At 41.6% G+C, this 18,269-nt stretch overlaps 1 protein-coding gene across 9 annotated transcripts in view; it reads left to right on the top strand.

Moving 5' to 3' along the window:
• Positions 1-18,269, top strand: part of ENTREP2 (endosomal transmembrane epsin interactor 2) — a 473,415-nt gene that overhangs the window by 434,458 nt on the left and 20,688 nt on the right. For all 9 annotated transcript variants that reach the window (XM_036106221.2, XM_036106220.2, XM_036106226.2 and 6 more), the window contains one exon: positions 11,346-11,453. In XM_036106221.2, coding sequence (XP_035962114.2) covers positions 11,346-11,453 — 108 coding nt within the window. The remainder of the gene's footprint in view (positions 1-11,345; positions 11,454-18,269) is intronic.

An 18,269-nucleotide genomic window follows, 5' to 3' on the forward strand; every position in this document is an offset into this window, starting at 1 on the left:
ATAGGAAAGATATATTTTATAAAATATATACATACTGTTAGAACTATACTTTATGTAAGCCTCTTAGTAACCACAAAGAAAATACCTATAAAAGTTAAACAAAAGAAAAAGAGAAAGGAATCAAGACCTATCACTACAAAAAACAGAAGACTGGAACACAAAAGAAGATGGCATGAGAGGGAGAAAGGAACAAAGGCCTACAAGACAAACAGAACACAGTTAACAAAATGGCATTAGTAAATCTTTTCCTATCAATAATTACTTTAAATCTAAATGGACTAAATCCCCAATGAAAAGATACAGAGTGGCTGAATGGATAAAAAAACCAGTATCCATCTCTGTGCTGCCTATGAGAAACTCACTTTAGATTCAAGAACACACATAGGCTCAAAGTGAAGGGATGGAAAAGGATATTCCATGCAAATGGTTTTCTTTGGTTACCAAAGAAAACAGGGGTGGCTATACTTACATGAGACAAGGTAGACTTTAAGTCAGAAACTGTTTATAGACAAAGATCATTCATAAAGTTCAATTCAACAGGAAGATATAGCAATTGTAAATATATATGCAACATCACAGCACCTATGTATATAAACTAATATTGACATATTTGAAAGGAGAAATCAGCAAAACAATAATAGTAGACTTCAATATGCCACTTTCAAGAATGAATAGAACATCCAGACAGAAAATCAATAAAGAAGCTGTGGACTTGAACAAAATAGACCTAATAGACACATACAGAGCTTTTCATTCATCAGCACAAGAATACACGGGACATTCTCTAGGATAGATTACATGTTAGGGCACAAAACAAGTCTTAACAAATTTAAGAAGGTTGAAATCCTACCAAGTATCTTTTCTGACCATGATAAAATGAAATTAGAAATCAGTAACAGCAGGAAAACAGGAAAATTCACAAATATGTGAAACTAACATGCTCTTAACCACTGGGTCAAGGAGAAAATCAGAAGGAAATTTTGAAAAAATTAATATATATATACAAAGATACATATATGTGATACACACACACACACACAACACACACATGCACACACAGATAGAGAAACTTATTTTTTACCTGATTACCCTTTCTTGAATTTCAGGAACATGGCAAATTGTTTCCTTGATCTTAAAATTTGATAGAATTGTAAGAAAATAATTAGTCTGTGAATTACATTTATTTATATAGTTAGCTAAGCAATTTATATCCACCAACTAGAAACTAAAAACAGTTGCTTCAGAGGGCAGAGGAAGGTTTTGAATTACCAAATAAGGTGCAGTTCTGTACCATCGTGGAGAGTGTAAATCTCCTCATGAGTCCTTGCTCAAAGTTAAAAGTGCCATTGAACAAACAGCACATATTGTATGAGAAGCAAACCTGTCCTTTTCTAGTAGCATTGTGTTATTGATGGTGCCTGAGAGACCAAAGCAAGGCCAAAATTCACTTAAATTTGTAGGGATCCTAAGTAGAATGTTTGCATCTTGAAATAATAACTTTCACACATTCCTCCATGAATCACTTACTTTCTCCATATGACAGCCTAATTTTAGCTCCTTTTGTAAGATCAGTATTCAAGTGAGCCACGAAGACCTCTGTCTGCAAGAATTACTTTCTACAGAGACAAATTAAATGGCCTGACATCTGTTCCAGGATGTGCTCGTCACTTGAGAAATTTTATGGAAAATAAAAGTCACAAATTTTACACACACACACACACACACACACACAGATCATACTACCATCAAAAGTTCTTTTTTTTAAAGATTTTATTTATTTATTTGCCAAAGAGAGAGAGTGCACAAGCAGGGGGAGCTGGAGAGGGAGAAACAGACTCCCCACTGAACAGGGAGCCCGACATGGCGCTTGATCCCAGGACTCTGGGATCATGACCTGAGCTGAAGGCAGATGTTCAACCGACTGAGCCACCCAGGTGCCCCCCATCAAGAGTTCTTGTACAGAGTCTTGCTTATCCATTAATTTATTTGGGTGATGGTGAATTTTTCTCTGTGTGTGGTTGGAAATTTGGAAAGTCAGCATATCATTTCCTTCCAGTCTGAACCCTAAAATTCAGAAGAGAACAATGAAATATCCCCTACATTTTCAGACAAATGCTTACCAGTCACTTATTTTGAACGAGGTATTCTATTATAGACAATAACAGAAGACTGGTGCTCTGTTCTTGCTGCCCTCTCAAAATGAAGGTGGAAATATATTGTCAGGAACTGTGCAGGGTCTAAGGTTTTTACCAGCCTTCAAGGTAACAAAGTGGCCTGTTAGAGTTTACTGTTACTTCTCTGGCAGAAGACATGAGACCCGTGGTTCAGAGAGAAAGGACATTATTACTCATGGCAAAAGCGATTGCCAGAGCTTCATGTTGGTTTGTGTCAGTTCCTTGTGCCCCTCAGGTCTCTTGGGACAATGCCAAAGGCCCATCATGGATGCCTGCACATGCAGTGGGCCACATTACGGGAGAGAAGTGCTGAGCCTGGGGAATGCGCTGCATTTGTAATAAGCCTATGCTTTGTCTAGGGGCAATGCTACCTTCTTCTTCAAGGTTGCTCGTTGCAAACAAAACACTGGGAAATGGGTGGAGTAAAGAGCAATCAAGGCTTATCTTCTTGGCATGCCCAGCAGGAACTTGCAGGCATGTTAAGGGCCTATGGCAGATTGCCTCTCCCAACATAGATCTGCATTAAATATCAGGTAACAGTCCATGACCAGGGTCTAACATCACAGTGCAATAAAGAATATATAGTGCAGGTCGCCCTGTGGGTTCAAAGGAGGAAAAATTCCTTGGGGTATCAGCTGTTGGAGAAGTCACCCAAGGAAATGAGATTCAACCTGGACCTTGAAAGTGGAGTCACATTTGGATCCAAGAGGCAAAGAAGCATAAGAAAGAATTGTAATTAGAGAAGCCTTTTAAATACTCCCCCTAGGTAGGGTGGATCAGAGAGCCAGTGGTTGGGAAGCTGGGATAAGTTGTCCAGGAACATATGTGTTAACGAAGGCCTGAGTTGGACAGGCACTGGATTTGGGAGAGGAGGGACAGATGGAAAAGACCTACAGAGGATGCTTCAGTTCAGGCTGGTGACATGAGAACTACCTGTCCAGAATTTTGAAATCTTCATATAATTGCTTCATGCTCAGAGCAGAACAATCCAATTGTGAGTGTACCTTGTTTTTAATGCAGGAGGTTCTAAGCTCCAGAAGTCACCGAGCTTGGCCCTACCCACCTGGAACACAGAGCTGGATGGCCACAAGCATAGTTTCTCTTGTCATACTCCTGACCACTTTCACCCACCTTTTCTAACATCCTGTTTTTCCACATTTGAGTCCCATTCCTGCCATGAAAGACCCACTAAGACAGACATCCCTGCATTGAGTAATTAATAAGTTTCAATAGGATAATTCTGATAAAGCCTAACTCCCATCCCTGAATTACAACACACAAAATTACTGTTGGCTATGGTCTCATCACTTAGTTTTTGTGCTATGAGACTTTCCTCACCTTCCATCATTACACCTTGACTGATAATGGTCTCCTGTGGGATCTCTTTCTTTATTCAAGGAAAGAAAAAAAACATGTAGGAAAAAAAAAAAACAAACTGGTCAATGAACTAATAGAATGTCCTGTGGACAATGGTAAATTTTATTAGAGTAACTATCCCCGAAGGCTGGCAGCAAAACTTAGCATCCACAGTGAAGACCTGCCTTGTTTTCACACTTGCCATTTTGAATGACCTTATAAAAATATTTTATAGAACATGGATTTCAGTGCTTGCGGAGGATTCTCTGATAAAGCTGTCAAAGGGCAGAAGTAAAGGCATTATTTAAGCCAGAAAGAGAATTCCAAAGAAACACATAAGCATAATTTCAGGTGGTGTGCCATTTCTAGAAAAAAAAAAAAAAAGCCAAGCATTTAAACAGCTGGAAGAAGAAGAAGGGAAAAAAGTCTTTTTGGTGTGTGTTTCAAATGAATACACTCCATGAGACATAAAACAGTATTTGCCTCATGATACGTAGTCAAAAGAAAGGTTGTGATTTGTGTTTGTTTTTTTGTGAGTAGTTTTATTAGGTTGCAAATGAGAGTATATACAAAATTAATGTTCTTTTCGGAAGGGCATTCATTTTAATGACAGTGGAATATGTGGTCAATAGAAATTTTTAGATTGAGGACAAAATTAAGGTATCGATTATATTTTTGGTTATGGTACATTAAGAGATGTCACTATATTGGTTCTAGTTTTGAATTGCCCCCTGAGAGATTATATATATATATATATGATTTGTACATACTATCTTAGGTTATTCTCTGATGTATCTTTAAGGTGAGAATGGTAATTTCATCCAAGAAGTCCCTCTTTAGGGAGTCTAAAGCACCCTAATCCCCTGCAGTCTGGTGGGTCTGGAGAAGGAAATGAGCGAACCCCAGGCCATCAGATTTATCAGGGGCACCCACAGGGGAAGGCACATCTTGATTCTGTAGGGATGACACCTGGTCTGCATCTCCCATCCTGACCTCCATCATGAGCTCCAGACACACCTTTCCAACTGATCATGAACATCTCTGTGGGCAGGTCCCTGGCAACCAGCTTTACGTGTCCCAGACCACATTGGTTGTTCTCCTTTGAAGACTGCCCCTTTCCCTCAGGCCCCTCGCACATTGCTGACATCATGCTCCCACTCACAACGTATGCCTCAGAATCATTTCCTACCTATTCTTCTCCCTCAACCCCATCTGTGCCCAACCAGTGGCCATGCCCTGCTAGTTTCAGCTTCAAAGTCACTCTCAGACTCCCAGTCTCCATGCTTCCTCCATGTGTCTGGTTTCACCCCTCTGCAGGAGTGGCAAGATGGTAACCCCCATGTTTCCAGTCTCTCATTTCAATACATGTTTACTGAGCACCTGTTACATCCTGGCCTCTGTGCTCGGCCCTACAAAGGGTGTCTCTCTCAATCATTTGTGAAAATAGGCTGCATTATCTCTTTCCCAACATCAACACATCTTCAGAGGTATCTCATCACTTAGAGAATAAAAGCCAAGCTCCTTAGGCTCGTTCCAACCACATCTGTGCATGTGCTTTAACGCAATTGAGCTCCCATCCTGCTCCATCCTTAGTGGCTGCAGGAGCAGGGAGGACACTTGAGATGGCCGCAGTAATGTTGTTGCACAGAATACGTAAGGCAGTTGTCTAAGCCCTGCTACAACCACTTAGGAAATGGAAACAAAAAAGCTACCAAGACCTTTTGGCCAAGATGGAATTATAGGAACTGGATTTAGTCTCCCACCTGAAACAACTCCCCACTCTCCCAGCCAAGAAAAACCAAAACAGACAAAATAAGAAGACACATCAGGCAATAAGGACAGTGATCCTGAGATATGGTCAACAAATGAGGTGAGCCCTGTAGCGGCCCCAGCTTACAGCTTTGAAAGCCTCCAGGTCACAGAGCAGGGAAGGGGAACTCAGGAGGATCCTTGCAGACTCCCAGAGTTGGGGACCCAGAGCTAAGAGTCCTAGGGAGACTAAAGCCTGGGGACTAGAGTTCCCGGACAGAGTAGTAGAGGGGAGAGAACTCTAGGATCCTCAGAGGATCCCCCTGGAGTATTCAGCTGGATATTGATTAGCCCATGCACACGAAGAAACTGTTGGAGTCTTAGAAAAGAACCACAGAAAAAGGTTTAGAAACAGTGTCTGGTGCAGGTCTGAGAGTAGCACCTGTTTCCACATTGTTCAGAGTGCCCACAACACTCTTACCTCAGGAGTGGGGAATAATTAGCCCTAGACTGAACCCTGCTCAGTTCTGCCAAAAAATCTTATAAACAAGACTCTTCTCTGTCTTCACATTGTCATTGAACGATTTAACCTTGGGGATGTGTTTAAACACGGTATGTTAACTTTGTCCCCTATAATATTATCATAATCACCCTAATTGGCTATTTTACAAGGAAGCTTTAAGAACAAATGAGCAGCGAAAGGGATTGTACAAAGACTTTGTGATCACAATAATTTACAGGAGATTGGGGAACTTTCTTAAAGCATGGTATAGATCAGAATACATGGGTTCATGTATATATGAGCAAACCACTGGGGATGCTCCCAGATAAGAAAGTCATTTGGACACATACCTAATGCATATATGAAGCATTCAATGAGGAAATAAAATGAGTATTTCCCACCTCCTCTTGAGGATTTGTCAACCCCTTGATTAGATTATCAAAACTAGCCTCTTTAGTACCACAGTCTTTAGGTGAAAGATACATTTTTCCTGATAGCTTTTTCAGTATGTACAATATTTTGTACATGTTTATATGAATAAGATTGTATGAATAAGATTGAATTGGAGGACATATCATTATAGGCATACCTTGTTTTATTGTGCTTCATTTTATTGCACTTCTCAGATACTGTGTTTTTTACAAATTGAAGGTTTGTGGCAACCCTGCATTGAGCTAGTCTATTGGCAACATTTTTCCAAGAGCATTTGCTCACTTCATGTCTCTGTCACATTTTGGCAATCCTCACAATCTTTCAAACTTTCATCATTATTGTATTTATTATGGTGATCTGTGAGCAATGATCTCTGATGTTACTATTATGATTGTTTGGGGGCATCACAAACCATGCCCATATATAAGAGGGTGAACTTATTTGATAAATATTATATGTATTCTGACTGCTCCACTGACCAGCCATTCCCTGGCTTTCTCTCCTTGGACCTCCTTGTTTCCCAAGACATAACAATGTTAAAATTAGGCCAATTAATAACCCTACAACAGCCTCTAAGTGTTCAAGTAAAGGAAAAGTTGCATGTCTCTCACTTTAACCCAAAAGCTAGAGATGATTAAGCTTAGTGAAAAGGGCATGTTGAAAGCTGAGATAGGCCAGAAGCTAGGCCTCTTGCACTAGTTATCCAATTTGTGAATACAAAGGAGAAGTTCTTGAAGGAAATTAAAAGTGCTACTCCAGTGAACACACGAATGATCGGAAAGCAAAACAGCCTTATTGCTGATACGGTGAATGTTTCAGAGGTCTGGATAGAAGATCAAACCAGCAAACCATCCATAACATTCCCTTAAGCAAAAGCCTAATCCAGAGCCAGGCCCTAACTCTCTTTAATTCTGCAAAGGTTGAGAGAGGTGAGGAAGCTGCAGAAAGAAAGTTCGAAGCCAGCAGCAGTTGCTTCGTGAGGTTTAAGGAAAGAAGCCATCTCCATAACATAAAAGTATAAAGTGAAGCAGCAAGTGCTGATGTAGAAGCTGCAGCCAGTTATCCAGAAGATCTAGCTCAGATAATTCATGAAGGTGGCTACACTCAACAGTAGATTTTCAATATAGGCAAAACAGCCTCCTAGTGGAAGAAGATGCCATCTGGGACTTTTATAGCTAGAGAGAAAAAGTCTATGCCTGGCTTCAAAGATTCAAAAGACAGACTGACTCTGATAGAGATGTACAATGAAATTAATGTTGTTTTCATGCCTGTCAACACAACATCCATCCTGCAGCCTACAGTCAAGGAGTAATTTTGCCTTTCAAGTCTTGTTATTTAAGAAATACATTTCATGCAAATCAAAACCACAGTGAGGTACCACCCCACACCTGTCAGAATGGCTAAAATAAAAAACACAAGAAACAATAAGTGTTGGCAAGGATGTGGAGAAAAAGGAACCCTCTTGCACGTTTGGTGGGAATGCAAACTGGTGCAGCCACTCTGGAAGACAGTATGGAGGTTCCTCATAAGGTTAAAAATAGAACTACCTAATGATCCAGTAATTCCACTACTGGGTATTTACCCAAAAAATACAAAAACACTAATACAAAGGGTTATGTTTACCCCTATGTTTATAGCAGCATTATTTGCAATAGCCAAATTATGGAAGCAGCCCAAATGTCCATTGATAGATGAATAGATAAAGAAGATGTGGTGTGTGTATCTGCAATGGAATATTATTCAGCCATAAAAAAGAATGAAATCTTGCCATTTGTGATGGCATGGATGGAGCTAACGAGTATAATGCTAAGCAAAAAGAGTCAGTCAGAGAAAGACAAATGCTATGTGATTTCACTCCTATGTGGAATTTAAGAAACAAAGCAAATGAGCAAAGGAAAAAGAGAGAGAGAGACAAACCAAGAAACAGACTCTTAATTCTAGAGAACAAACTGATGATTACCATAGGGGTGGTGGGTGGGAGGATGGGTGAAATAGGTGATGGGGGTTAAGGTGGACACTTGTCGTGATAAGCACTGGGTGGTGTATCGAATTGTTGAATCACTGTGTTGTACACCTGAAATTAATAACACTGTATGTTAACTATACTAGAATTACAATAAAAAATAAATAAAACAAAAAAGTATTTTTCAGAACAGTCAAAAAAAAAAATACATTTCATAAGCTTATATGTAGCTGCCATAGATTGTGATTCCTCTAATGGATCTGCACAAAGTCGATTGAAAACCTTCTGTAAAGAATTCACCATTCTAGATGCCATTAAGAACATTCGTAACTCACAAGAAGAAGTCAAAATATCAATATAAACAGGAGTTTGGAAGAAACTGATTTAGCCCTCCTGGATGACTTCGAGGGGTTCAGGTCCTTAGTGGAGAAACTAACTGCAGATGTGGTAGAAACAGCCACAGAACTAGAATTAGAAGTGGAGCCTGAAGATGGGACTGAATTGCTGCACTCTCATGAAAAAACTTGAATGAAGGAGGAGTTGCTTTTTATGGCTGAACAAAGAAAGGATTTCTCGAGATGGAACCTACTCCTAGAGAAGATGCTGTGAAGATTGTTGAAATGATAACAAAGGATTTAGAATAGTACATCAACTTAGTTGATAAAGCAGTGGCAGAGTTTGAGAGGATTGATTGACTCCAATTTTGAAAGAAGTTCTGTGGGTAAAATGCTGTCAAACAGCATCACATGCTACAGAGAAGTCTTTCACGAAAGGAAGGATCAATCAATGCAGCGTACTTGGTTGTCTCATTTTAAGAAATTGCCTCAGCCACCCCAGCTTTCAGCAACCATCACCCTTATTAGTCATCAGACATCAACAGGGAGGCAAAACCCTCCACCAGTAAAATGATTACAAAATCATTACAGATGATGTTTAGCACTTTTTAGCAATACAGCATTTTAAAATTAAGGTATGTACATTTTTTTAGATATAATGCTATTGCATACTTAATAAACTATAGTATAGTGCAAACATAACTTCTGTATGCACAGGGAAACCAAAAAAATGCATTTGATTCACTTTACCGCAATATTTGTTTTATTGCAATGATCTGGAACTCAACCTCCAATATCTCCAAGGTATTCCTGTATACTAAATCTTTGGTCATTTTTGTGAATCATGGTTATTTTTTTCTATTTATGGATTTGAGAGTGAGTTTCCTAAAGAGGAATGAATTGTACTTGGACAGTTAAAACTCCACGAAGTGTACCCTCTGAGATAGAGCACAAGCCAAAGATATCTGCTCTCACCATCTTATTCATCTTATTCTTATTCATAATACTTGAAATTCTAGCTAGTGCTATAAGGCAAGAAAAAGAAATAAAGGCATACAAATTGGAAAAGAAGAAATAAAACATTTGCATATGGCCTTATTGTCTACATAAATCCCAAGGTCATAAGATACCAGATAAATATGCAAATATAAACCACATTTCTATATCTAGCAACGAACATGTCAATATTGAAATTAGAAACACAAAAATAAACCTCAACCTAACTCTCACTTTATTCAAAAATTACCTCAAAATGAATCACACACTTAAATGTAAAATATAAAACTATAAAAACTTTAGAAAAAAATATAAGAGAAAATCCTGACACCAAAGCATGATTCATAAAAGCAAAAATTGGTAAGCTGGACCTTATGAACACGAAACTTTTGTTCTGTGAAAACTTATGTGAAGAGGATGAAAAGACAAGCTATGGACTGGGGGAAAATATTTGCAAATCACACATCTGACAAAAGACTAGGATCTAAAATGCATAAAGGACTCTCAAAATTCCATAAAAAAGAGAACGATTCTATTGGAAAATGGACAAAAGATACAAACAGACACTTCACCAAAGAGGATATACAGATCAAATGAGCACACAAATAGATGTTCAGCAGCACTAGCCATCAAAGAAATGCAAATTAAAACCATATTGGTATATCATTACATACCTATCAGAATGGCTAAAATAAAAATAGTGATACCAAATGTGGGCAAGGAAGCAGGGAAACTGGATCATTCATACATTTCTGGTGGGAACATAAAATGGTTCAGCCACTCTGAAAAACAATGTGGCAGTTTTCTTATAAAACTAAACATTTAATTACCATATGACCCAGCAATTGTACTCTTGGATATTCTTCCCAGGGAAGTAAAAACTTATGTTCACACAAAGACCCATACACAAACACAGACATTCATGGCAGCTTTATTTATAATAGCCCCAAACTGAAAACCACCCAGATATTTCTCATCTGGTGCCTGATTAAGCAAACTGTGGTACATTCACCATGGAATACTGCTCAACAATAAAAAGGAATGATCTGCTGACACATGCAACAGTGTGGATGAATCTTGAAGGAATCACGCTGAGTGAAAAAAGCCAATTTTGAAAGGTTAGATGCTATATGACACCACTTGTATACCGTTCTTGAAAGGACAAAATTATTAAAATGGAGACCAGGCTAATGGTTGATAGGGATTGGGAATGGGAGATTGAGCTGGAGCAGGCGGGAGAGAGGTATGTGTGTCTCTGAAAGGTCAACGTGGGGTGGGGATCCTTGTGGTGATTGAAATGTTCTATATCTTGACTGCATCACTGTCATTCCTGGTCGTGATATTTCACTATAGTTTTGCAAGATGGAGGAAACTGAGCAAAGGGTCTGCAGGACTTCTCTGTATTATTTCTTACACCTGCTTGTGAATCTATCATTACCTCAAGGTAAAAAGTTTAATTTAAAAACTTGGCATTTTACTAAAGTCTTCAAAATTTTCAGTTACATTTTATAATTGATAAAGAATGCCCACCTACTTAAATGTCAGTGATTTCAAGATTTTCTTAGACAGTGAGTGCCTAATAGTGATCAAAAGTGTGAAATACATCATTCAGTATCTAAGAATAATTCGATCAGCACTGTAGAAGAATAAACAAATGTGTCTATATTAAACGCCAGTTTTGATTATTAAAACAAACAAACAAAAAACTACAAAAGAAACCCTCCATGAAGTGGAAGGCAATTGGTCACACTCGTTCTGGACCTTGATGGAAATGCTAAGGATCTGCCATCTGGGTTGTCGAGATGAGACTGACATTCTGCTGCATTTTTCTCTCACAGGATCTCCTCTTCAGTGTGTGTGCCCTCAACGTCCTCTCCACCATTGTGTGTGCGTTGGCCACAGCCATGTGCTGCATGCAGATGGTCTCTTCTGATGTCCTGCAGATGGTAAGTGGGCCCCTGCCTTCCCAAGCACACTCAGAATGGTGAGCCTGACCCCTTTCTCCTCCAGCCACTTTGAAACCAATGGAGAGTGGACTCTTCTAGCTTCCAACCAGAAGCCCCAAGGATGATAGGCCCTGAGAGTCCATGGTGCTTGGCAGTCCCCTCATGCTGCCCTGTACATTTGGTGTCATTAATGTATTTATTTCAGGTATTTGTCAGAGCTGAGTGTTAACAGAGTCCTGCCACCCTCATGCCCCTCTAGATGGGCCCGTGTGTGCTCTTGAATAATTTTAGTGACAATCCTATAGCCCTAGACATCCTCTGGGCCCAGGACCTCCAGGGCAAGGAGCTTTCCTCCAGCTTCAGAATTCTCTTTTAATAAAGGAAGATTTTTTAGAAAATGAGTCCTTTTCAAATTGAAAAACTGGTCATCTGTGCTTTTTAGATTTGCTAATTAACCCTGAGCTCATAATCTAGTGGCGGAGTCACTGGCTGGCCATCATTTGATCACCCCTCCCCCCGTCTCGCACCCAGGCCAGAGTCTTACAGTTGAAGAACTTCCGCTCCCAAGGGGGAGAAATGAGAATAGGAGCAAGGGTCACACACTTATTAATACACGTTTATAAGTACATGCTTAATAAATAATGAAGGCTCTTCATTATTCAACGTGAATGAAACACAGCCCACTGTTCAGTATGTTACCACTGAAGTCAGTACGATAAAGAGAAACTGATGGGAAGATATGGTTCTCCAGTGCTAAGGGTAGGAATCATCTGTGTGTGTGTGTGTGTGTGTCTGTCTGTCTGTCTCTGTCTCTTTTTGCTTCTTCATGTGTATCTGTCTGTCTCTGCCTCTGTCTCTGTCTCTCTTTTTGCTTCTTCGAGACCTGCCCTGCCTCCCCCTCAATGTTTTATGCATCTCATGAAAGCAAAAGCAAGCTATTCCTGTAGTAGGCTGTTTTATTTGCTCTTTCTCATCCACCCCATGGCAATACATCAGTTCATCAAGTTACAGGGCCAGAGAGCATCATTACCAAGATGTTAAAAATTCATTGGTTCTAATCATATGCAACGCCCGCCTCTTTGTCCCAGTGTATATCTACACAGCTGTCACAGCCGGGGCTGACCTTTCGGAGAGGTGGCAGTTTTCTGAAAGGGATTTAATTAAGCAGTTATTCAGCAGTGATGAACTTTTGGCCTCGCTCACCGAGGCCTCATGTTGGTGATTTTCTCCGGCATGTTGTATAAAGGAAAGGTTAAGTACCGTGGGGTTCTACTCACCTCTGCAGATCTTACTATTGATCTGTAAATATCATACCAATTTGACAAAACTAACAGAACCAAGGGGCTATAAATATAAAAGTTTGCATTCCCTGGTTTGAAGCATTAAAATGAAAATTAGCAACTAAACCCGAATACAGTGTAGGGTAGCTGTGATGGTGTGTGCGGTCATGATCACATCGATGCAGGCTCACGCTATCATTCCGCTGTGTGGCACGCGAGCGGGCCCGCCATCCTGGGCCTGGCGTTGGCCGTGTCTGCATCTGAGTCCCACCTCTTCTGCGTATGAAGCGAGTGACTCTGGATGTGTCACCGAACCCGCCTGAGCCTCAGTTTCCTCACCTCCGAAATGGACCGAATGGCATACCCGGTGAACATTCAAGAAGTGTGACCTATTCGACTCTTAAATGCAGGGGGAGTATTAGTTTGTGATTGGGAATGTCCTGCAGCCATGACCAAGCATGCCGTGGTCCTTGATGTCCTCTGTCAACTGCAAAACACCATAGGGAGGTAAGGTGTGGTCACAATGACAATAGCCGCCATCAGAACCCATGGTTTTTCCATCGCTGAATATTTGTGGGTAAGTTTGCTTCTAACCCCCGGTGTGGAAGTAGAAATCGGTTAAATTCCTGCTGGCGAGTCCTTTTCCCTTTGTGACCATGGGCTATGGGACCAGACAAGGCTCTACTCTCCTTATAAGTCCCTTGCTGTGCTGCTGACGTGCAGCATCTCGGGAGCCAAAAAGGAACTGGGGGCATATGACCATGGCGCCTTGTGGGACCCCTGCGTAACCTTGGGCACATCACTGCTTATTTGTCCCAGTTTCCTCTGCTCTTTACAAGACTGTTCATGCTCTGCCATCCTCACAGGGCCGCTGAGAGAAGAATCAGATAATGCATGTGCGTGGGCTTTGAAAAACCCTGGTGGCCCACGTGGAGGAGGTTGGCTTTTACCACATGGGTGAGAGGCTGGATGAGGCTGGCCACACAGGCTGCACCCTAGAAAAGGAGAAGTGGGAGACCCAGGGGCTCATGGTTCACCCTGAGGGATGGAACCTGGAATCAACTTATTCATGAGCATGCCTCAGAAGCTCTTTTTAATTTTTAAGAAAAGTCTTCCTTTATTCCAGCTTTCTTCAGGTGTAATTGACTTTAATTTTCTTACTTCATTTCATTAGATTGTTGAATTAAAGAAGTAATATATGATCACTGAAACAAGTAAAATACAGAGATATTTAAAGATAAAGTTAATAAGCTACCTTCTCCCTCCTCATTCTCCTGAGGAAACTTTGCAATGAATCCTTCCATTTCTTTCTTGATTTCTTAGTGTTTATATTAACACATACAGATAGTCTATTTTCCCTGTTCCTCCTTCCTCCCTTCTCTCCATTCTTCCCTCTCTTCTTCCTTCTGCTATGTCTTCCTTTTTTGGTTTTAAAGATTTTATTTATTTATCTGAGAGAGAGAGAGCATGAGCAGAGGGAGAGGGAGAAGCAGACTTGCTGCTGAGCGGGAAGCCCGATGTGGGACTCAATCCCAGGACCCTGGGATCATGACCTGAACTTCAAGCAACTGAACCACCCAGGCACCCCGTGTTATGTCTTCCTTTTAACCAAATGGGATCACACCATTCATATCATTCTGCAACTTGATTTTATAACCTGCAACGATCATGGACATTCCTCTAGGTCAATATACACAGAAATGTCTCATGTCTACACTGATCCATACTGTGAATGTAACGTCCATCAGCCATTTCTCTGTGTGGATGCTTGAGTCGTTCTTGGTTTTGATTTTGGTTTTGTTAGGCCCGTGCAGACGGCGCTACGTAAGGCTCCTTGCACATACAGTTATAGCTCTCTTAGTCCCCCTGTGCTGAACCCACTGGCTAGAGAGCCACGGTCCTCCATCCCACCCGTAAGATGCGCTGCCTGCTCTCCACAGCATAGCCACCTCTGTGGTTCACCCACATGCCATCTCTGCTCCCAGCAGTTGGGTCACAAGCTGCCTAAGGGACAGTTGTAGCTGTCCCCCAAACAGTCTTAGGCCAGTGGTATTTGCCTTGTAAGTGCATATTGTACTGTTACAGAAGCCAGTGAAATATGAGTGCAAAAAAGATCATTGTTTCTATTATAAAAAAAATGAATGCTTTGGAAAGATTCAGTGAAAGAGGGTGCCTAGATATATTGCTCTCAATTTCAGTGTGGGTGAGACAATCATAAGGGATTGGGATACAAATTTTTAAAAATTTAGGAGGTGTCTGCACACACATCGTTTCACAAGTACCTTTAAGTTCCAGCTCTGCTCCAAAAACACAGAAACGGGAAGCAAGATAATTCTCTTGGTGTCATTTATGCACCAAAGACCACGGGGCACCCTAGACCACGGACTGACTCACAGCAAGGGCCTTAGCCTGGCATGGAGGGAACCCACAATTCCTTCCTTCCTTCTGGGGATTGGCATCTTGGGATAATTAACCATTTTTGGAACTCATATCACGAATGCATGTATACATGAGATGCAAAGCTTTATGCCTAGCATCAGAATTTATACAGCTGGAGTACTCTAATATGTTTTGGAAATAGTGGCAAAAGGCAACTGATAATAAAATTCAGTTTTTTTTTAATTTTTTTATTGTTATGTTAATCCCCATAAAAAATTCAGTTTATTGATACAGTTTAATGGAGAAAGCTTTTACCTCCAAAGTATCTCTAATCTCACACTTTTAGTTTTATTTCTTGAGCATAATCTCATCTTCCCCATTTCTCCATTCAGCTCTTTTCCTTCCCATGAACTTTATTGCCAGCCACTTTAGCCTAAGGGACATCATCTGCTATTACATGTGTCTCCATTAGGCACTTGCTTGTGAACTTCATCTTTTATTGTCATTTATGTTCTCAACACCAGTCGTGTGCCCTGTAAAGTAGAACACCTTCAGAAAGTGCAGACGGAGTGCCGAGCCTTTCACAGATGTGCTAACGGTGGGCTCATCCATGGAGCTAGCAAGGGGTGCCACGGTCAGGGATGGTTGTAACACCCGCCACCCCGGAATTCCCAGAATCACTCAAGTTCACCAGTATCTTCACCTCTCCAGCTCACCCCAGTTCCCACCAGCGCCTCACAGAGGCTGGTCCCTCCTTGGACCCACAGTGACCTTCCTTGAGGTCTGGGTTTACCAGAAATAGCTCTGGGTGGTAGGTGCTACTTATCTATCAGACTAGGACCGAAGGGTGTCTGATTTTTTTTTCTTTTTTTTTAGATTTTATTTATTTATTTTTAAAGTCTTAAGCAGACCCACGCTGAGCGTGGAGCCTGACGCAGGGCTGGATCTCACAACCTTGAGATCTTTACCTGAGCCAAAATTGAAAATGGATGCTTAACTGACTGAGCCACCCAGGCAGCCCCCTGATTAATCTTAAAAAGCTAGTTACAACAGACAGTCCTAACAGTGAAATGTATATGCTGCAAACATTGTGACTTTAAATATGCAAATGAACATTTGTCCACCAGGGTTTTGATTTGGGGCCAAGACCTTCTGTTCGACTGGGGGTCTACGTATTAGTGTACCGAGTTGTATTTCTTGTATAAACTTCATTGAAAATCGCACCATCTGTAGTTTCCAGATTCAGTTCCTTTAAATTGGAGTGAGACATGCAAAGCGAGCAGAATGCAGAGCTCCCCTGGATGTTTTATGACTCATCTCCACTCCCTTACAGCTGCCTTGCCAGGACGTGGCTTGGCAGAACTTTCTGCTCAGCTGCTCTCCCTTGTCAGGTCTTTCCAAAGCATTCAACTTGGTTCTCATAGAACAAGCAAGTTTTCCTGCCTGCATTCATAGTTCATCATGAATTACGGTCGTAACTAAACTGGCCCAGAGCAAGGAGGTCCACCTGGGGAAGAAGTGACAATTCAGAGCCGGTTTTCTACCCACCATACCCCAATGCAGGCCCAGGCTTTGCGCCTGGCCACTAATTTGCAGACGTGAGAGCAGGCAGCGTGGCAGGGTGTGGGCTGGCCAAGAGGCATTCCTGCCGGTCCTGAAGGATGACTAGGAGGTTGCCAGGTGAAAGGGAAGTGGGGATCTGGGAAGAGAGAACAGACACAGAGATAAGCAACCATGGAGGCAGCTTCCACCCCTTAGGGTGGAACACAAGAGTAGGAGCGGGGAAGGAGCAGAATGGTAGCTCTCTTCTTCCAGACTCCCTCTAGCGCCCCCTGTTGGCAGAGCCCAATAGGAAGCCAACCGACAAGGGAGTCTGGGAAACAAGGTTTGCAGACTTCCAGCCCTAGCATCTCAGAACAGAGTCCCAAGCAGGTGACCTTGGGCTTGGAGACAGACCCCACCTCACTGGGGGAGGAGGGTGTATGTCAAGTGTCACTTGCAGGCTTCTGCCTGGGAAGGCTGAGGAACCTAGGTATAAAGCTCAGTTTGCAACAAGTTGAGTCTGACTTGCTTCCCTAAAGATGGAGCCAACACACCACTGGAAAGGTGATCTGGCATTTAGAGCAGAAGTGGTTAAAGCTGTCATTTAGCTTTTTAAAAACCTCTGGTGTATGGCAGCATCTATGCATTTAAACCTGCTAATAGGATCATCTGGAGTGCCTCGCCTCTCTCGTTGAAAATGCTTGTTGTTCCCATTCCTGGCGGGATTGTACATTTACTAGGAAAGCATTTTGACTTTTGCATTTCATGCTTGAGTGTGTTATTGATTTTTCTAATTTCCGAAAGAGACTCATTCAAAATATGTCCCTATTAGACCTCAAGGACATCTGGCCTTGTCCTAACTGCTTAGCTTTGTGCAATACGCATCGGGGCTGACAGCTTTCTAAGGCAGAGGACGACAGACACACATTCGACCTCCTCATAGCCACTGACTCACCTCTATTTCAGACAATTAAACAAAGCCATGGCTCAGACCTACTGGAAAGGCAAGGAACGTGCTCTGTGTGTTAAGAAAACCCACATGAGACAATTTCAGTCTGATGTGTTACATGTGTAGACATGGTCACTATTCTTTCTCTGTGAGTCTAGAGCATGCTGATTTCATGGCATTTGACCATATTCAGAATCGTGACCTCACCCTTACTCATGCAAAAATGTCCTACCATCCCAGCCTCTTATCAAGTCCAGACTACCCTAAGCACAGCTGCCAGAAGGTACGTCCTACCACACATCTTTAATAGCACTGCTTCCCAGCTCTAGCACCCTCACTAGCTCCCCAGTGCCTCCAGAATTAAGAATTAACTTCTAGAGTATTATATAAATTGGCTTTTCTTAAACACATCTTTCACTAGCTCACCTGTTCTTCTTGAGCCTGGAGCACCTTCTTGCAAGCCTACCTACCAATTTCAGACCCATTCACATGTCATCTTCATTAACCCTTTGTAGACTCCAGGTCCCCACACAGTGCTTGGAGAGATTGTTTACTAGTGGAACTGTCCTTGCTTTGCCGTATATAGTTGATTGTCTCACCCTTCATGCGGTGGGGCATCCCAGAGCATAGCATTCGAGTAGCACACTCTTCTTGCACCTGCAGGCA

Source organism: Halichoerus grypus, chromosome 8 (genome assembly GCF_964656455.1).
Source record: "Halichoerus grypus chromosome 8, mHalGry1.hap1.1, whole genome shotgun sequence".
NCBI lineage: Eukaryota > Metazoa > Chordata > Mammalia > Carnivora > Phocidae > Halichoerus > Halichoerus grypus.